Here is a 22,718-nt window from a genome sequence, read left to right on the forward strand (position 1 = left end):
TGTGCAAAATTTCATTAAATTTGGCCCAGTAAAAGATAAATTATTGTTGCCACCATACAAGTATGATTCCAACAATACAAGTTACAATAATTCTCTTCTGGCCGAAGCTGAAGATGACATCACTTCTGTAATGCGTTTCACATGATGGTTTTTCGTTACAAAATTTTTGGAATAACGGCAGTAAAAACGTCTTTAATGTCAATAGTATTCTCTGTTGAAGCAGCAAGACCTAATTCCTGTGGAATTGATGACAAACTTTGTCCTGCTGCGTACTTCTTAATCATCTTCATTTCTAAATCAATTTTGTTTCATTTCCTAGCCCTGCCACCACTTACACTTTCCATTGGTCGCTTTCCCTTCACCATTTTAATAAGTAAACAGGGATGAAGAGAAGATTCTGAAAATTTATTTTTTTTATATGATTGAAGATTTCAGTGAACACACAATTCCAGTTATCAGTATTATTGCAAATGCAATAAGATCTAGTTTACTACCCGTTTATAATAGATTGCACTAACAGAAAAGCCCAATAAACTGGAAAGTGCAAATTGTTTTTATTGTTTTATGGTTGTGACCTCCGGAAATGTTTTAGAAAATTATCACAAAGGTGTTCAAAATTGATTCTTATATCGGAACATATGATAACGCTGAAGGTGTAATGCAGTTTCCAAGAGAGATAAATAGCTTAGTTATATATCGAAAATTTGAACTTCCGAGGTCTTGGAACAAATTACAAAAAAAAAAAAAAAAAAAAAATTGTGTTATTGGGTTCACATTACAATATTTTCAAAATATGTTTCCACGATCAGGGAGTGCCTGTATTGCATTTATCCATGTTAAACCTCAGTTGCCATTTCTCAGCCCATTTGCCTATAATTCCTCTAGTTACTGTTGCATTATCATATACTCATTCCCATTATTAACTCTTTGCTAGCCTTTGTATAATCAGCAAACTTAGACATTAAACTTCATGTGGCTTTATCAATGTCATTAATAAATACTGAGAAAGCAAGAGGTCTAGTGCTGTACCCTGAGGGACTCCATTAACTACTATCTCTTGCCATTCAGTATTTCTTTATCCACAACAGTAACTTGCAACGGATGCCACCCTGCTCCAAATTTTAAAGCAGTCTTTCATGTGGAACAACATGAAAAGATGTAACGAAATTAAAGTATCTTATCTCAAAATTATTTTTGGCATCCATTTCCTTTGTTACCATGACATAGTAGCCAGTCAGAGTGGTCAAAGATCTCCCTTTAACGGATCCATTCTGTGATTGCAATATTTCACATTCCTGTCAAGATGATCTTTACTTCCTTAGCCATTGACTCCATGATTTTCCCTGGAACAGAAGTCAGCCTTACAGTTGTTCTGTAATTACTTCTCCCTTTGATCCTCCATCTCTGTGAATAGGAGACACATTTGTACATTTCAGCCCATGGGGAACTCCACTGGAACCTAGGATGCTGTCATAATTATAGCCAAAGGTTTTCTGACCTCTTCTGGTTCATTCAATGTAATTGGACAGATTAATTCAGCTCCAGGTGCCTTATCTTTCTCTTCTGCTTTATTCTGAGTTATCACAAAATAATTTTTCTCCCTATTGGAATTAGGTATATTCTGGTTGTCCCATCATCCCTAAGAATTTCTTAACCTGTGAATGTAGGTGCAAAATATTTATTCAGTTTGTCAGCAATTCAAACAGAATCATCATTAGTTATGCCATTCATATCTAGTGGACCATTGTGGTTCAAACCTTTCCTTCTAGTGTTAATGTAAGCAAAGAATCCTTGTTCGGTATCTGGCAGATGTGAACATTTGTATTGTTTGTTAGATGTTTGCATTTAGTTGGTAAAACCAAAGCCCTACTATAAGATTAGACACCTGTTGTTGGTATCTCACAGGTGCTATATAGGAATGAGACTTGCCTAAATACTCTTTTGTTTGCCTTTCACCTGTTAAATGCCAAAACAAGATGTAAAGTTGCTTGAGCATGTACAGAGAAGGGCAACAAGATTGGTGAGGGGAACAAAGGAGTCCTCTTACCAAGAAAGGCTTAAGTTCTGCAAATTGCAGCAGCTGGAAACTAGGCACCTGCGAGGTAATCTGATTGTAGTGTATAAAGCCTTGAATGGGTTGAGCATGCTGAATTCTGATGGGATTCTTCTGCTCCCTCAGATTACGAACCTGAGGGGGCATAAATTCAAATTGGGGAAAGACATTTGTAGAATAGATGTAAAGAAATTTGCCTTTATCCAGCAGGTGGTTAATTCCTGGAACAAACTTCCATCTGTTGTGGAAGTTGATAGCTTAAATAAATTCAAGGAGGAACTGGACAAACTTTTAGAGGGAATGGATGTGTGAAATTGTTACATATGCTTGCTTTCTTACATCACATGCCTCCATTATTACTACTACTACTATTACTGCAAAAAATGAATGTCTCATAATTAATAGTACATTGAAATGAAAACAGAAATTGCAGTATAACTAGTTAGAGAATACTGGGGTGAAAAGTACTTGGGAGAATTTAGACAAAAACTTAAGTGGCATCTGTCAGATGCCAGTAACCAGGGGCAGACAGTTAAAAGTTGCCTAAGACTATCACAATTACCCTTTAGAAAGCAAAACCCCTCCTTTACGCCTGATAGTAGTTTAAATCCTGCATCAATATACTGTGATTGCTGCCACTGTAGTGGTTCTTTTATCTGCAGATTCATGTATGAAGAGTTGCTGCTGATAATCAGATCAAGGAGGGTATTACTTTTTCTAGTTGCTTCTCTAACATGCTGGTATAGAAATGTGTCACCCAGTAAATCTGGAAAATTCTTGCACAGTATCTTTTTATAAATTCATAAAGATTGTAGCGACCTAACAAGGGGGTGCAGAGGAGGGAATTTCCTACCGGATGTCGAGCTTCAGTGGTGCAAACTGAAGGAATTATCTATCACAATCAGGGGCGCCGGGAAGATGTGTTGGCGTCGACGGCGACCCTAGCTACTGAAAGATTGACTACCTGCATACTTATAAAACTTTTGTCCCAGGTGTATATTGCCTAGTTCCAGCTCTGCTAAAATATACCCCTACTCTTGTTTTTGTTTTCCCAATGCTTATGTCATCTGCTGGCAGTTCACCAATGTCAACTGTCCTAGATTCTGTGTTTCCTTCAGTGCAGCGTATTCACCATATTCAAATTCTTCATCCACTACGAGTGGCATCATGTTTCTGATGCCCCTATAAATATCCACATTTCATGGTTTAACCAATATTTCAAATTTATTTTTTACTCTCCTAGCATTAATGTGCAAGCAAATATACGTTTGCCCATTTTTACTCTTAGTATTGCCAACGTAACCCATATATTTGCTTGTCACATTTGGACCCTTACAAACTTTTTAATTTCTCATGCTTTTGCTTTCAGGCTGCTGCATGACCCAATAGAAGCTGCAAGGATTAATTTAACTTCTCCTTGCAGCTGCTGTTAAACTATTAGTCTGTATCCCCCAAATTATCAGTTTCTCCTGTTAACAAGTACATATCATTCTGAAAAAAATTCTACCCCATGGGCCTTGCACAGTTTCTCCTGATTTGATTGACAAAGCTCTCATCATGTCTGGGCAAAATTTCCGACACCTTCCTAAGTCATGGCCTTTTCTTGATATTACTCTATACCTGTGAGGCATATCCTCTGATTGCCTATTTTTTTGTATCCATTAGTACCAATATGTTCAACAAATCACATTTGTACCTGACATAAAAGGTGATAACTGTTTTATAACGTAATTAACATTTGCCCTTGGTAGGCATACCCTGGTTCTGTTGTAGCGGCAGTACTGTATATTATGTTTGTTACTGTGCAGATTCAGGAATGAATGAGCAATGTGGTGAATGCACAGAAGAGAAATGTCTTGATTAATGCTTAAAAGCCATTTCTTTTTGAGGAGCTAATTTTTCTGTTGTCTGTTTACTAAATATATAAATCCTGAATAATTACTGTAGTTGCTTCCCCGTGCTATAGCACTCTGTATCTCTTGATACTCTTCCCCAGAGTTGCACTCTGTTCCCCTGGTATAGTGCTTTTAACTCAAAAAAAACCTTGGGTGGAGTTACCCATTAGAAAATGTTTGGGTGCCTGAGAGGCCCATAAAAAAAGGTGCATTTTTACTCAGTTTAACAATCAAATTACAATGCTTAAGGCAAGCACTGTGCAATTGAGGAACGAGAATGAGATTAGCTCGGTGCAGGCAAAGTTTTTACAGCTCCAGCAAATAGAGAAGTTTTTCTTAAATTTTTACCATTTTATTGACTAATTGGCCTATTAATTTATTTTCTAGAAGTAGCTTTATATTCTAGTTACAATACTTAGTTTATTTTGAACTTAGAGATTTTGTGGGTTATTACTTAGTATTGGTAAAACTTGTGCCGTTCGAAACTTGCTGCCGTTGTGTAGTATCGATACGGAATAGCATTATGTATATATCAAACTTGATAGCGTAAGGCACAAAGTAAAACTAGATAACGTAATACGTAGCGCTGTAGTAGGAATCTGTTAGTTTAATATTGTATTGGCAATTAATCAATTAAATTTATAAATCCTTTTAATTTTTATTTTAACTAAATTGTATTTAAACGAAAATCATGTCCCAGACAAGAGCAGCAAAGCAACTTGTGCGAAGTAGCAAAAATGCTGTGCTTCATGGAAGAACCGTAGGGAACAAATTCTCCAAAACATCAAAGTCTAAAAATATGTGCAAAATGAGACATTTTTATGGATCTCTCTCTCTCTCTCGAACAGGACACGATCTAGCCATGGAGGATGTCTTTGTGTGTGTGCTAGGTGCAGAGAATGTGAAGAAATTAAGCACCAACTCAGTGTTCTGATGGCCATCTATGAGAGCTTGAAGAATTGGGTGGATGCCCTTGAAGGAATTAAAATGGGGGGCCCATCAAGTTCTCAGCTGCCCAACTGAACGCCAGACCATACTTATGCACCAGGCAACACAGCGGCACCCTTCAGGGCAGAATGCGCTGGTCCCACAGGAGCTAGTTATTGTTGGTGACTCAATTGTCAGGGAAATGGGAAATATATTGTGCAAAAAGGATAGGTAGAATAGGGCCAGGGTATGTCTGCCAGAGGCAAAAGTTGATGACATTGAGCAGATATCATCTTTTAAGGGCACAAAAGCTGATATCGTTGTACACGTTGGCACTAATGACATTAAATGTAGGATATCTACAGATTTACTAAGCAAGTACAGATTAATGCTGAAAAAAAAGTTCTGAGTTAGGGTTAAATTTGAGTGTCTGCAATCCTGCCCAGACACGATAGGAGAGAGTGTACTATGAGAGTCTTGTTAATCAGTTTGGTCCTGGAGAGATTGTGCAGGGCTCATGGTGTCAAATTTTTCTCAGCATGGTCTGTGCTTGTTATCAGGAGAGATTTCTTCTACAGGGATGGGATTCACTTAAATAGAAAGAGTGCAAGAATATTTTCTGATGCTATCGAGGCAATGTTAGGTGGGTCGGAAAACTTCTAGCTTTGGGGGGGGATTTACAGACTAATAGGTTAACAGTTGCCGAAGACAGAGGTGGAAATGATTATTGCACTGCTTCTATTGGAATGAGCAGCAACATGGAAAGCCAGTTGCTGGGGATTCCAGGGACTGCTAGGGGTCATGAAACAAGTAAATACATGGGCTGTGTTAGAGAAACTAAGAATAAGAACAGGTGCATGTATACTTCCATGTACATCAATGCTAGGAGTATAGTAAACAAATTTGATGAATTTGAAGTGCTGGTTAAGATATCCAAGGTGTACATTGTTGGGTTATCAGAGATGTGGTGCCACTCAGATATAAGTGATGCAGAATTGGAATTTAAGGAAGTAAAATGTGCACAGAAAGGATAGACAGGATAGGAAGGGAGGAGGGGTTATGCTGTTAGTTAAGTCACATAAAATCTAAGAAAGTGCATCCAGTTGATATAGATGGACAGTGCAATATTGAGTCAGTTTGGTGTGACATAAGCACTGGGAAAGCAAAAATGAGGGTAGGAGTTTGTTATAGGCCTAATTGACTCTGATGAGTACAATGAACAAATTATACAGAGAAATAGAGTAGACCAGTAAATAAGAGTGTCTTATAATGGGGGATTTTAACTTCCCAGATATAGACTGGAACCTGTGGCTTGGTCACTCGCACATTAGCAAGGCTTTTGTGGATTTATTGGATGATTTTTTTCTATAGCAGCATGTTCAAGAGGCAAAAAGAGGGAGTAACACTCTTGATCTGAATAGCAGCAGTGATTATTCATGCATTAAGAATTTACAGATAAAGGAACCATTAGGTAGCAGTGATCACACTATACTGATGTGGGATTTACTTAAAGATGTAACTACCATCAGTAGTAAAGGGAAGGGTTTTTGCTTTCGTAAAGGCAACTATAGTGGTCTCAGATTTTTTAGGTTCCATACAGTGGGACAAACTGATGATGTTACGAACAGCAAATTCTAAATGGGAAGCATTCAAGAAAGTAATTTTGAAAGCTATTGGGCTTTTTGTTCCAACTAAGAAATACTGCTCTAGGTTCAGGCCCAAATGGATGTAAGATGAACTAATGAGACTTGTGGCAGAGAAGCAAAACGCATCGGATGCACATAAATTGTCAGGTGACACAGAAGCCTGTGGTAGGTTCAAACTAGTCTGTAATCAGGTCACAAAGGAGGTTAGGCAAGCAAAGGCAGATTATGAAAAATCTTTGGCAAAGGATGCAAAGAAAAATGGCAAAGACTTCTTTACTTATATAAACTAAAAATAAGGGGATGAATCAGATTGGTTCACTTGATATCAGTGGTTTGACTGTAGATGACTATTCTCAGATAGATGCCGAACTGAATGAGTATTTTGCATCCATATTCACACATGAGAAGTTCAAGGAGGAGAGGGCCAGATGTTTATCAAACTGTAACAGGGAGTTAATGATTTTGTAATAACTGGGAGCAAAGTGGAGAAGAGATTGTTGAAGTTAAACATAAGAAAGGCACTGGGGTGGATGGAATCTATCCAGTTATATTAAAGGAGACAGTAAAGGAAGTAAGCGAACCCTTAGCCATAATTATGAGAGCATCATTGGACTTAGGGGAGGTCCCCACAGACTGGAGATGTGCAAATGTATCTCCAATTCATAAGGGGGGGGATCAAAGGGTGATGGGCAATTATAGTCCTGTGAGTTTGACTTCAGTTCCAGGGAAAATAATGGAGTCGCTGGTTAAAGAAGCATTGCAGGATCATTTAGACAAGACAGCAGTAATAATTCAGAAATGGCATGGGTTTGTCAAGGGGAAGTCTTGTCTGACACAATTTGAATTGTATACTATTATGTGGTCACAAAGGAACTGGATGCAAAAAATAATTTTGATATCATATACTTGGATTTCAGGAAAGCTTTTAATACTGTTGCACATAGACTACTGTACAGATTGGAGCAGTATGGCATTAAGGCCAAGTTGCTACAATGGATAAAAGGATGGTTGAGTGGGAGAAGACAGAGTGGTGATCAATGGGTACTGCTCTACATGGACTAACGTTATTAGTAGTACTGCCCCTCAGGGTTCGGCGTTGGGCCCATTGTTTTGTATATTTGTCAATGATATTGATTTCAAAAGTCAAAATGTCAAAAGTTTTCTTAATATGAAAAGTTTTCAGATGATACAAAGGTTGGCTGGGTTGTTATTAAAAGTAATGACAGTATGTTGCTGCAACAGGATCTGGAAAAGTTGGGTAGATTGGCTAAGAAGGGGCAACTGAAGTTTAACATTGACAAATGCAAAGTACTGAATATGGGTAGCAGAAATGTACCAACTACATGGTGTTACACTCAAGGTAGTGGAGAATGAAAGAGACCTGGATGTAATTGTGCAGTCAGGTATGAAGTTTTCTAAGCAGTGCAGAGAGGCTGCCAGTGTAGGTCATGGGGGTCTTGTCAATGATATACAGGAATTTTGCGAGCAGGAATAAGGTGATTATCCCCTTGTTTAAGTACAGGTCTGGAAGTCTCATTTTAGGAAGGATGTAGAGTTAGAACAAGTACAGAGAAGGGCAACAAGACTGGTGAAGGGAATAAAGGGGTGCTCTTGTGAAGAAAGGCTTAATTTCTGCAAATTGCCGCTTCTGGAGACTAGGCACCTGCGAGGCGATCTGATTGAGGTGCGTAAGGCCTTGAATGGATTGAGCAAGCTCAATGCTGATGGGATTCTTCCTGTTGCGCAGATTATAAACCTAAAGGGGCATAGATTCAAACTGAGGAAAGTCAGTTCTAGAATAGATGTGCGGAAGTTTGCCTTTAGCCAGCGGATAGTTGACTGCTGGAACAAACTTCCATCTGTTGTTGTGGAAGTTGATAGCTTAAATAAATTCAAGACAGAACTAGACAAACATTTGGAATGAATGGATCAGTGAAATGGGAAGGGTTTTTTTTTTTTTTTTTGTTTGTTTGTCCGATGCGGTATAAGGTTGCTTTCTTGCATCATGTGCCTCTGCTAATGGTAATTCACAGTACTTTGAATAAGTGTTGTAATTTGATTTAAAACACCTTTTAACTGATAATATAATTAACAAGAAAGTGTCTGCATTGATGCACAATCTGGAAATTCAGTAAAGCATTTCCAGTCAGAGAAATTTTTGAAAGCTATATGTTTATTGCCTAAAGTTATTAGTTATGTCCACGAGTAATTTACATCTCAGTGCTAATTTTGATTAGCTGTTTGTACTGCCACGAGTTTCCTATATCCAAGCTGTTAATATACTGTGCTCATTCAGTGATATAGATGAAAAATATACCTAAAGTTATTAGTTTTTATGTCCACGAGTAATTTACATCTCAGTGCTAATTTTGATTAGCTGTTTGTACTGCCACGAGTTTCCTATATCCACAGCTGTTAATATACTGTGCTCATTCAGTGATATAGATGGAAAATATGCACTTTATACATTATCTTGCCTGGTGGTATCATTCAAAAGGGAGAGTGCCTACTGGGGGGGACTTATAATTAGCTGAATGTTTTTTCTTTACACTCTGCTCAGTAGCAGAGTGTAAAGAGAAGGAATGCTGACACAAAATGCACATATGGTTTATGTGCATTTTGGTTGGATCTGAACAATTGAACAAATGGGGCTTAGAGGGGAACAGGTATCCTGTGTGTTATCAGACACTCAGCCTAAAACACTGATGGATCCAATATCTCTCTATTACAGAAGATTTAGGAGAAGTCCGGTTGGCCTGCCTCCCTAAAATCCTCCCTCATGCACACCTCGATGGTAAGCCCTGTTACGTTACTTAGGTGGCAACGAACGTGTAGAGTGGTTCTCTTCAAGACGCCTGGTCAGCGTGAAGAGGAAAAGACCAAACCCTCCAGCAATGAGAGCACAACAATACAAATGGCCCTCAGTCCCCAGCAGCTTTCACTCTCCCTCTTACGGCAGCGAGAGGATCAGAGTGGAAGCAGAGGGTGCTAAGAATCTCTGGGTACGACCAGGCTGCCATGCACGGAAATTGAACTTGGCCTGTTATAACGTATGATCACTCATCGGTGAAGACAGGATATTAGAGCTGGAAAAGGAATTAGAAAATGTGAATTGGAATATCATCGGTTTGGCTGAAACAAGAAGAAGAAGAAATGAATCACTTATAAGTTTATCAAGTGGAAATCTGCTGTACACCAATGGAAACAGTGAAAGGAGTGAAGGTGGAGTTGGGTTTCTGGTCCATAAAGATTTTAAAAACAACATTTTGGAATTCAAAAGTACATCACCAAGGGTGTCAAGACTAATACTCAAGATTTCTAAGAGGTACAAGCTAAAGATTATAATGATTTATGCACCAACATCGAGCCATGATGATGAAGAGGTTGAAGAAATGTACACTGAAATTGAGAGTCTTCTAGATGAGCAGAAAACCCACTACACTATTATTATGGGGGACTTCAATGCTAAGGTTGGAAAAAGGCAAAACAGCGCAGAAAGAGGAACTATAGGAAATTTTGGAATTGGTGAAAGAAATAAAAGAGGTGAAAGACTTGTGGAATTTGCAGAATCTCAAGGAATGTCAGTAATGAACACTTTTTTCAAGAAAAGGGTGAACAGAAAGTGGACATGGAAGAGTCCAAATGGATTAACAACTAATGAAATCGACTTCATCCTCACTAACAGAAGATATATTGTGAATGATGTTACCGTCCTGAATAAGGTAAATGTTGGAAGTGATCACAGAATGGTAAGATGTACACTTGATATAGATGTAGGAAAGGAAAGGAAAAAACTGACTCGAGTAAATAATACAAAGGTCTTTGAAATAACAGAGAAGGAGAAAAAGCAGTATGTACTGGAACTTAAGAACAAGTTTGAGCTTCTGCAGACTGCTCAGGACCAAGATATCGACGAGGAATATTACAACTTTCTGAAAGTGATAAAGCCCAAGAAACCTATAGGGAAACAGAAATCCAAAGAAGAAAAAATTAGTCAAGAAACACTTGTCATGATGAACCAAAGACGACAAATGAAGAGCAAGAAAAACACTGACAGGGAGAAAATTGAGTATACTGAGTTATGCAAAGCCATTAGAAAGAGACTCAGAGAGGACATAAGAAGATTTAACACAAGAAAAGTAGAACAAGCATTAAGGGAAAACAAAGGATTTAAATCAGCAGCCATGAGCAGTAATACAGAAAGACAAATGATACTGAAACTGAAGAATAGCGATGGTGTACTTATAAACAGCAGAGAAGACATAATTCAAATAGCAGAAGACTACTATAGAGAATTATACAAGGAACGAGGGAATGATACCAGCAGTGGGGAAGATGGATTGCAAAGTAGCAACACATACGACATACCCGATATTCTTCCTGATGAGATAGAACATGCATTGAAGGAAATGAAGAATCGGAAAGCCCTGGGGGAAGATGAAGTTACTGTAGAGTTGTTAAAATTGGGAGGAAGAGACATAACACAAAAACTGGCAAGGCTCTTCACAAAGTGCATTAGAAAAGGTGTGATGCCTAAGCAGTGGAATAATGCAATCATAGTTTTGCTGCATAAGAAAGGAGATAAATCAGAAATTGGAAATTATAGACCAATTAGCTTGTTATCCCACATCTACAAGTTGTTCACAAGGATCATTACTAACAGATTAGAAAGAATACTTGATGAGAATCAACCGAAAGAGCAAAACTGGCTTTAGGACAGAATTGCCAACTATGGATCACCTTCACATAATATCACAGCTAATGGAGAAAGCAAATGAATATAAAACACCATTATGCCTGGCATTTGTGGATTATGAAAAGGCATTTGACTCCATACAGCATAAGGCAATGTTTCGGGCACTGGAAAGACAAGGCATAGATACTCCATATATTATGATTTTGAAGAAAATATATGAGAGTGCTACATCCTTTATTAGACTAGACAAAGACAGTAGCAAATTTAAATTCGAGAAAGGAGTTTGACAAGGAGACAATATCTCCGAAGCTGTTTACTGCTGCCTTTGAGGAAGCTTACAGAATATTAGACTGGTCGCAGAAAGGAGTCAATGTGAACGGAGAGTACCCTAAACCATTTACGATTTGCAGATGACATTGTGGTCATAAGCCACGATCCCAAAGAATTAGAGGAAAATCTTAATCAGTTATGCACAGTTAGTAAGGATTTTGGACTAAAGATGAATATGGCTAAAACAAAAGTAATGATGAACAAGTATGCCATGGAAAGGGAAATAATGATTGAAGGAGCAGTAATTGAAAAGGTGGAGTTATATACTTATCTGGGACAAGTTATTAGCTGTAATAATGATAAATGGCTGGAAGTCGAGAGAAGAATAAATTTTGGATGGATAGCATTCAGGAAATATAGTCACATACTGAAGAGCAATATCCCAGTTTGTCTGAAACGTAAAATAATGAATCAATGTATACTCCCCGCCATGACTTATGGAAGTGAAACGTGAGCACTCACCAAAAGAATGGAAGAGAAGCTAAGAACTACACAGCAAAGAATGGAACGAATTATATTGGGAATCAGACTGTTAGATAAGAAGAGAAATACATGGATTAGGCAGCAAACTCAAGTAAAGGATATTCTTATCAAAACTAAAGAACTAAAATGGTCTTGGGCAGGACACATAGCTCGAAGACATGATGACAGATGGACTAAGAAAATAACAGAATGGTAGCCAAGAGGAGCTAGAAGAAAACCTGGAAGACAAAGGTGGAGATGGATAGATGAAATTCATGAGTTTTTGAGTAGTAAATGGATGGCCAGTGCTCAAAACAGAAGGAACTGGAAAGTTGCTGGAGAGGCCTTCATCCTGCAGTGGATTGAAAATGGCTGATGATGATGATGAACAATTGATCTTTGTTTACAGTGTTTAAAAGGTTCAACTTTTTTTTTTAAATGGCTTCAAGGAGGTAAAGTGCATTTCAAAAAGTTTTTCTGATAGTTTTCACCTTCATGCTAATAACACAAAGGTGAAAACTATCAGGAAACCTTTTTTGTTGGATACTAAATTGAATATTCTATAAAGACAAGTTCAGATTTGAGCAAGTACACTGAAAGGACAGATTTGAGCAATCTGAAAATCAGCAGTATCGTGAGCTGTTTTTGTAAATTTATTTATATATATGTATGTGTGTGTAAAGTTTTGCTTTTTTGCATTTTATTGATCATATACTGTATTTATGTTTTATCACATAATTTATGTATTTAAATCATGTATTTAAAATGTTTTTGCTGTATTTAATGTCGTTATACAGAAATAAAGAGGAATTTACATCAATGCTTTTTTTTGTAGAGTGCTTCACTACAATACTCTCCCAAATTCAATTAGTAGTAAAATTATCACTCAATGACTTCCTTCCCTCACAGATAGGAGGGAAGTTGGGAAATCTTAGTCACGATCTCCCAACCCGACCACCAACACATCAAACCACCACCAAATAACCCTGAGAGGCACCTCTGTAGCCAGGTGGGAAGGAGCAGCAGTGCATAGCACACGCTTCTTGATTAGACCGGGGTTTGAGCCCATCACCACCAAATACAGAGGATGTGGAAAGGTCAGGGAATGACCACCGCACATCCCGGAGCAATATGGCCTTAGTTGCTAATGCTCCTAAAAAAAAAAAACCAAATAACAATAATAATAACCCTGAGAGTCAGAAGACATCGTGTCTAATATTGAAATCAATGAAATGATCGTGGCGTATAAAAGTTAAAATTAGCTAAAATCATTTAACCTAATTTTGAATAACTTCTCTTCCTAAAGTAGTGGGGCTTTTCGACGGTCTGTTTTGGTCACGGGATAGAAGTAACATAATAGGAAGTTCTTAAACCCTTTGAGATTATTTAATGTCGTGGCACATTCACGCAAACGACCACAAATCTGATATGAGAAATGGCCTATGTAATTTGATTTCCAGAATTTCCACGATTAATTATTTTGGTAATTCCTCTGTATACAAAGTATTTTTCATTCGTCAAATAAAAAGGTGTGATTCTCGTTGACGGCATGGAATGCTAATTCTGATGCACCTGCTCTAGCCACATGCACCTAATCTAAATGTTGTCTAGTTCTCGTATTTATCTAATATCTAGTGGACCCTTGATACGATGAATTACATTCCTTGCATGAAATGTATACTATGTCTGCTTTAGGAAGAGAAGTTATTCAAAATTGGGTTAAATTATTTTAGCTAATTTTAACTTTTATATGCCGCGATCATTTCATTGATTTTAATATTAGACAAGATGTCTTCTGACACTCAGGGTTATGTGGTGGTAGTTGGGTTGGGAGATCTTGACTAACGATCGCGAATATGTCGGATCATTCATATGTCTGTGAGGGAAGGTTTGTTTGTTTGTTTATTTATTTGGTTTTTTGGAGCATTAGCAACTAAGGCCATATTGCTCCCGGATATGCGGTGGTCATTCCCTGACCTTTCCGCATCCTCTGTATTTGGTGGTGACGGGCTCAAACCCCGGTCTAATCAAGAAGCATGTGCTACGCACTGCTACTCCTTCCCACCTGGCTACGGAGGTGCCGTGAGGGAAGGAAGCCATTGAGTGATAATTTTATGACTGATTGAATTTGGGAGAGTATTATAGTGAAGCATTCTACAAAAAAGCATTGAGATAAATTCCTCTTTATTTCTGTATGTTAATATAAATGTAAGACTCATTGATTGAGCATTATAGCTCTGTTTTATTTATTCTATTTAATATCTTTATATAGAGAAACAGCATCTTAAAATCAGCCAGAAACACTGCTTGTGCCAACCAGTTAAAATTATTTATATTATATTCTATGGATAAATCTACCCCACTTAACACAGTTTCACTTAGCCTCTGTTTTTATGGCACCAATTAAGTACTAAGCAGGGGATGTCTGTATCTGTTTATTCTATTAATCATAGCAGAAACGAGTAAAATTTCAATTGTCATTAAAATTCAGGAAGAAATAAGTAAAGTAACTTATGTTGAGTGCGTAGTACAGTTTTAGGTACGTATTGCTGTTTGTTTATATTATTAAATTCCAGATCTCTGAAATGTGTTGCGTTGCATTGCATATCATTTTTTTTTTTTTTTTAAATTAAAAATCCAAGAAAGTAAGTTGTAAATATTACGTTCTGATGTATGTTTAGTGAAATGAAATCAATTGCTTTTTATATTATTAGTTGCTAGCAGTTAATTGATAACAAGATAATTATTTGCTTCAATAATAATAATAGTAACTTGTCCCTAATGTCACTCGGCCCAATTTCTAGTATTTTGTATGGAATAGCATCAAAAGCTTTACTGAACTCTTTAAGTACATGATGTAAAACGTATTTTTTGTGGTGAAGGTAAAGAAAGCCATCGTGGGAAACATGCTGGTACATACAAACTGGTTTGTCACTACTGCAGTTTCTCCTTGCATTCTTGGTAAACAGGCAGTGCATGTTAGCAGCAGTAGAAGTCAAGAGTGATGTACTGATTGACACGTAGGCATAGGCTTGACAGACGATGTACTGATTGGTGCGTGAACACAACAGATGATAACATCACAGTGTTAAGTGATGTTACCATACGTATATATTTAAAGAATCTTTCTTTCTTTTCCTTTCCTTTTATTTCCTAACCTAACCTTAAAGGTTAGGTTAGGAAACCTAACCTTAAAATTGTACAAAGAAATCAGTAATATGGTTTTTTAATAGTGAAAATGAACTCCAATAATCTGCTTTTAATAATGAGAAAAAAACGAATCATTACATTGTCTGTCATGCCTACGTGTCACTCAATATAGCATTCTCAACTTCTGCTGATAACACGCAACATCTGTTTACCAAGAATGCAGAGAGAAACTGCAGTAGTGGCAAACCAGTTTATCTGGTAGGTTTCCCGTAGTTTGCTGTGGTTGTCATGTTGGCTTTCTTTATCTTAGCTTTTTTGCATCTAGTTCCTTAGTTACTGTGTCATAGTAACTAATTGATGGCAGTCAGTTCAAATGAATTATAAAAATGTTTCTAACAGCTCTATGAGTGATTTCATAAGTGTAGCTGCTCAAAGTAATTACTTTAAAAAAAAACTTAATTTTGTTGTAACATCTTTTGATTTTTAATGTGAGTCATTCATGGAACTTATTGTAAAATTTGTACATTAAGGAAACAAACTTTATTAGCTATGCCATTATTATATATATATTTTTTTTTAAACCATTCAATAGGAATCATCTATGATGTAATCGTAGAGCCACCAAGTATTGGTTCTACAGTTGATGAACATGGACATTCCAAACCTGTAAGTGTTCTCTTGGTTTTGATTTCATGAGAAAATTAATTTCATTGTAATAAAGGTCTAAACATGATCTTTTATTTTTTATTATTTTTATTTTTAAATTAGAAGAAATGATTCCAATTTAAATGTTAATTTTGTCATCACTGAGTGATGACAAAATTAAACTAACTTTTTTATCTTCCAGGAATGACTTTTGGACTGGAGCCATTCTCTTCTGCCATAATTAGAAACATTTATGATATCTGCTTATTGACATTGATTTTAGTGCTCCTCAAAGTACAGTCTGGGCTTCCTTTAAAGACCCAAAATGTAGCGGAGTGGTCAAAATGTGTGTGTGTGTGTGGGGGGGGGTGCAGTAGTACATGTGCTTGAGTTGACTGTGGTTAAATTCCACACGACTGCTAAATGTGGTTAGTGGTAATATTCTTGTCAAATAACTAGTTGTAAGTGCTTGATACTTTTTTGTGATATAACATTTTATTTGTAAATAGAAACTTAGAACCAAATCTGGGAGTAGGATGGCCCACTGGAAGTATGTTTTTCTTTCAGAGGTTATCTTGCCTGCAGTGTGCAAGCTCTGCATTATCATGAGGCAGTTTCTGATGTGAAAAACAGATCCTTCATGTAGAACATCTTCCTTTATTCCCTGATTTTGTTCCTTACAATCATCAATTTGTAAATAACAAAGCTTCACTGAAATAGGTACATTTTGGGTTTTTGAAGGAAGCCCAATATATCAAGGGATGCTAAAATCAGTATCAGTAAACAAGAAATGCTCCCATTTGTGGCAGAAGAGAATGGCTTCATGTAAAGCTGCCCGAGGGAATAATTGATTAAATGGTAGCCATTCCATTAGTTGGGGATATAACACATTCTGATTTTTTTTAAATCCAAGTTTATTAAAGTTTATGCATATAGCTATAGTATTCAGGTTATTAGAATTAGTAATGGCAGGTGAAGCAAGAAGGCAACCTTATCCATCATTGGCAAAAAAAAAAAAAAAAAAAAAATCTGAAAGCAAATTTTCATCCATCCCATGACCAACTTTTTTCAATTTAAATTTGTGCATCAGTATTTCCTTTACTCAGTCCATTTAAAAAAATCCTTAAACACTTTGTCAGGTCTCCTTGCAGCTGCCACAGTTCACAGAACTAAAGTCCTTCGTGGTAAGGGTCCCTTTGTGTCCCTGACTAATCTTTTTGCTCTTCTCTGTACCCATTCCAACAGATCCACATCCTTCCTAAAATGAGGCTTTCACATCTTTATGTAGTATTCCAGATTTGGCCTAACCATTGTCTTATACATTAGAATAATTACCTCCTTATCTTGCTGGTGGTATTCTTGTATTGACAAACCCCATGGGCTGGCCTAGCAGCCCATCTGCACTGCTAAGAGAACTTCATGTCTGACTGCACAATTACCCTTAGGTTTTGTTTGTTCTCCATCACCTTCAGTGTAGTACAACACAATTGACACACTAATCTGGGATTACTGCCACCCATATGCAGTACCTTGCATTTGTCAATGTAAAACTCCAGTTGATACTTCTCCATCCATCTGTCTAATTGTTCCAGATTTTGTTGCTGTAGCATACCCTAATTACTGTCGTTACCTTGTACAACAGGATAATTGCCTCCTTCCCTTTTTGCAAAATTACTGTACGTTATTGACAAACCACATGAAGGATCCTAGCAGTATTGCTCATAGAACTTCATGTCAGACTGTACTGTTACCTCTAGATCTTTTTGTCCTTCACCATCTTAAGTGTGGTATCACCCAAATGGTATGTTATTTTAGGTATTAGTAAAATTGCCACTTCTCACCCATCTGCCTTAATTTTATCGGTCGTGTATTTATATTAGTAGCAGTGAATGATGCTAGAAGGCAAGCTTATACAAAAAAAAAAAATAATAATAATAAAAACATTTCCCACATTAGCTATCTGACCCCTCTAACAATTTGCCTAGCTCCTTAAATCTATTAAAAATATCCACTTCACTTCCAGAAAGCAAATTTCTTCACATGCATTTTGCAACCATCCATCCGTCCTCGATTTAAATTTATGGCCCCTGTGGTGTAATCCGAGCAGGAGGAAGGATACCATCAGCATTAAATTACTCAGATACTGCAATTTGGAGAACTGAAGCACTTTTTGTTAAGAGTATCCTTTTGTTCCCCTGAGTAATCTTATTGCCCTTTTCTGCACCTGTTATAACAGATGAAGTTCTAAAATTAGGCCTCCAGACCTGCACGCAGTACTCAAGATGTTCCTAACCACTGTCTTATGTAACAGGATAATCTCCTCCTTATCCCTGCTGGCCAAATTCTTGTATGTTATTTGGCAAAACCCCATGAACTGTCCTGGCAGCCTGCCTGTGCTGCTCAGAATTCCATATCTGATTGCACAATTATCCCCCAGGTCCTTTTCATTCTCCACTAATCATCAATGTGGTATTACACGGCTGGTATGTTAATCTAGAATTACTGCTCCCCATGTGAAGTACCGCACATTTGTCAATGTTAAACTTCAGTTGCAACTTCCCAGTCCATCTCCGTAATTTATCTAGATCTTTTTGCAGTAAAAAGGTAAAGTGCAGCCATTATCAACCTGCTGCAGGATGGAAGCCTTCTCATCAATTCATGCTGAAGGAAATGGACTATAATCTGCCATGCTGGTCCAGTGCAGGTTGGCATATCGACCGTATTCAGCAGTCAGGGGTTTGAACCCCAGTCTGCTCAAAGAGCGTGTGCCTTGCACTCCCGCTCCTGACCACTCGGCTATGGAGGCAGTAGCATACTGTAATTACTGCAATTAACCACTCTGCCAACCTTTGTAGTATCATCTGCAAACTTATACAATAAACTTTTTCGATATCATTAATAAATGTTGAAATAACAATGGGTGTAGTGCAGAACCCTGGGGAATTCCAGTAATAACATTGGTCGAAGGAGGGTAGTGCTCATTGATCTCTTACACCTCTCCCTGTAGCTGCTATTTGTCCATTCTCCACCCCCAAATTACCAGTTTTTTTTTATCGCCAACACTGCCCCAATAGCATCAGCAAATATTCTTGCACCCCTTGTGTTTAGGTGTATCCCATTCCTGTAAAAACATTCTCTCCCTTGTTAACAAGCACAGACCATAGTGAGAAAAATTCTATCCATGAGCTTTCACTCTCTTTTCAGAGCTGAGTTGATTGACAAGGTTTGCATCATATATGGGTAGAATTGCAGACACTTTACCTCTGCAATAATCCTAAGTTGCAATTTGTGGTGCAGTGGGTAACATACTACATACTTGCCTAAGAAATAATAGTCACGAATTTGAATGCTTCCTCTGGTATCGGTCTTGGAATATTGTCCAATAATTCTTAATATGTGACATAAATAGCATGATATGGTTTCAGCAGATGAATGGCCTCAACAAAGTAAATTTATATTACTACTGTACTAATACTGTGATCACTAGTACAGACACAAAATTAATGATTTTATACATTGCAAAAGCATGGTAACAATGTCATAAAGTCTAGGAAATACATAAAACAGAAAGAAATTGTTTGGAAGTTATTAATGGAACAGAAGTTCCATTAATAAATGTACCAATGAATGCAACTTTGGATGCGCCAATGGTGCATTCAAAGGCAAATATATGGGGTTGTATGGGGTTGCGGGTTGGAAAAAGTTGGGACCCCTGGGCTAAAGTCCGATAGCATCACTGGTGTATACAAGCATTCAGACATAAGTAGCAATAACTTGTTTATGCACTCTAGACTCCAGCGGACTCACTAATGGCTAAAGCAAAATTGTGTGGAATGAATACGAAGGTAACTCTGCAAGTTTCTGGAAGAAGGCATTTTGTGTGGCCATAATTACTGAGGAAGAACAGTTGGTGTTTCCTTATCTGTAGTTTTAAGGTTCTTGCAGAGGGCACTATGGTAGAATTTTGTGTTTTTTGAATTGTAAATAAAAAAATTTATTTTATGTTTGAGGGGGCTGGGCCCATGATTTTACAGGCTCTAGGCTCTAGCCTAGGGGTAAGATAAGCTCTGGCCCGGCTAAGCTATTTTTTTCTCTACCCTTTTATGGTCAACTATCATTTTAGAAATATTCAAAATGTTACATGCCTTGAGGTCCTACTGTAGTTGTGTTATAGATTACTGCACCAGACAAACGTTCTCATTCTGTTCTACCTATTGCCAAATGTATTTGTAATTGAATCCCCAAATAAGGCTGTCTTCCACTGAACACATCCAGTCTTCATGGCGATTCATGTGGAGGGGGATGAATCAGGAGTGCATTTCCTGGTATGTTACTTCATCAGACTCAAGTATCTGATAAGAGGCTCATGTTTCTGCTAGACTGACAAACAGCTATAATTCAGTTATGTCACACTTCAGTTATAAACTTAGTTATCAACTGTCAATGCTAATTGTGGACCAAGCAGTTTACTGTGTATTTATATCAGTATTTCTATGTATATGTTATCTAACTTCTTTGTCTATATTACTGTTGAGGAAGACACCCAGAGAAAGAGAGAGAGATGAGGGAGGGATACTGTAACATTGAGTTATTTTTGAATCAATAAATTATTTTTTCAACTCATTTAAGTATTATATTGTTGTTGTTATGCATCAGGATACTTTAATATTGTAAAGCAAGTAAGTTCTTAAAAGATGTGACACCTTAAGCAGCGATTCTCAAACTTTGTAATATGACTCAACCATGAATAAAACTATTGACTTTCATTTGGGTTACAGGTGGGTTAGAAATAAATGTACCACTTATATTAAAATTTCATTATTAAAAGTATCTAATAAAATAACAATAGTACATCACAACTTTATAAAAGAAAACATTTTCATTGAAAATAAACAAAAAAAAAATTCCCATCAATTTTAAAACTGGAAGAAAAACTTTTAAAAAAAATCGAGACTTTTCCCAGGGGTCATAACTCAGTTTGAGAACCACCACCTTTAGTATTCTGTTTCTCAAGTAGTCTTTGCTAATATGTATTGAAAGCTTGGGCATAAAAGTGCCACCTTCATCCCTGACAATTTTCAGTACAGTTCAGTTTGCACAAATGAAACTGCTTTTAAATACAGTAGTGCCCAAAAGCTAAGGAAAAATTGAATTAAAATACATTTAATCAATACTTTGTATTTAATTTATGAAACATAGGTCTTCTGACCTTTAAACAGTCATTCACAAACTTGTTAAAATATGAAAATTGGTGACCAGGTTAAAAAAAAAAAAAAAAAAATTGTTTTGCTTGCACTATCAGTTTATATCCTTTTTGTAAGTATGTATGTATATATATGTTTTCCTTGTGTGGTTTACAATCTTCTAGTAAGTGTTCTCTTCTGTTTCCAAGTAATTGTAGGTGCAGCTTATATTGGATCACAGCATGAAAATAGATTTTAAAACTGTAGAAAATCACGCCTATCAGCTATTGCTATCAAATTTTTACCTATAAAAGTCAAAATTCTCTGGAATTTAGATCAGAAGTTGAATTTTAATGGTTATAGATATACAGGTGCAGAAGACAGTTTTACATTTTTAAAGGTTATTTTGCATTTTTTAAAAATTTATTTGATTTTTAAAATAATTTCACTCAAATATTGGATAAGACAGAATTTTAAAAAAAATAATATATTTTTCATTTCATTTTTATAAAATTTGAAAAACTCCCTCAGGGACATCACAGTGCTTATAGACTCATTTGTGAAGCAACTGAAGTTAGTCATCATTGAAGAGTAACTGGGGGAATGGAGGCAAGACAAATTCAAACTAAAGTGATCAGGTGGCTGAATGTGACTCAAAGCTTTGTGAGAAGGTATGGAATCAGTTTCAGAATATAGAAATTTATCTATCTGTAGCTGAGACTGTCCTTATCACTGCCATGCAAGATGACTTAGGTGGCCCAACTGTGTGATGTCAGACTTCAGAGCAGGTAACTTGCATCAGAATTTGCTAAAGCTGTACCTATGAGATATACCATCTATAGAAGACGTCATGCATGGCAACCAGCTCTTTGTATTCCCTTCTCTATTCACAGAAGAGACTTTTTGAATTGGTGCCAATAGCATGTTGAGTGGACCTGGGAGTAGTGGGCCATGGTTCTCTTAATTGGTGAGTTGAGATATTCTTCAACTGGATATTATGATAAGACTATCAACTCACTAACATCTGGAGAAAAGATGTTTGGAAGAGGTGTAGTTTAATGTGGGCTAGTACCACTGCCATCTAAGTTTCCAAATAGTTTTATAATAAATAAATTTCTGTTATTCTCAAGGCAGCCCAGGCTAGAAGGGTTCCATATTCATTTCATTGACTCACTTGCAAAGCAATTGAAATTAGTCATCATACATATTAAATTAAGAACAACCCATAGAGGTTGTCCTATTAGGATGTTTCCATGGAAAATCAAGGCACTATTTTTGGTCATCCCAAACTTGTTTGCTCCAGTTTTAGATTGAATTTGCCGTCTGTGTGTATAATTAAGACACACACAAAAAAAAAAAAAAAAAAAGGCTCACTAACATTTTGTCATTATTTTTATCATATTGATAAATCTTTTTGCATCTTAACTTTTGAACATCAGTTTATTTTATGTATTTATTTATTTATAGTCATTAAAGGATAAATAAATTAGTAAAGAATTGAGAATTTTATGTTTTTTTTTTTTTTTTAATTTCAGAAAATGACGGATTACATGATATACTACTATTATTACACCGATGAGCCAAAACGTTATGACCACCTAATATGATGTGTTGGTCCTCCATGCAACCAAAACAGCTCGTACCCAGTGAGGCATGGACGCTACAAGATTTCTAAACGTGTCTTGGGATATCTGGTACCAACACGTAACCAGCAGATCCTTTAACTCCTGT

The 22,718-nt window shown here is 36.8% G+C and overlaps 1 protein-coding gene across 1 annotated transcript in view; it reads left to right on the forward strand.

Annotated features, from left to right (window-relative positions):
* Window positions 1-22,718, forward strand: part of LOC150087332 (oligosaccharyltransferase complex subunit ostc-B-like) — a 54,609-nt gene that overhangs the window by 14,717 nt on the left and 17,174 nt on the right. Inside the window, exon 2 of the mRNA XM_090371140.1 lies at window positions 15,752-15,825. Within this exon, the coding sequence (XP_090227266.1) occupies window positions 15,752-15,825 (74 nt within the window). The remainder of the gene's footprint in view (window positions 1-15,751; window positions 15,826-22,718) is intronic.

Source organism: Mastigoproctus giganteus, chromosome 4, assembly GCF_048544385.1.
Source record: "Mastigoproctus giganteus isolate SK-2022 chromosome 4, ASM4854438v1, whole genome shotgun sequence".
Lineage (NCBI taxonomy): Eukaryota > Metazoa > Arthropoda > Arachnida > Uropygi > Thelyphonidae > Mastigoproctus > Mastigoproctus giganteus.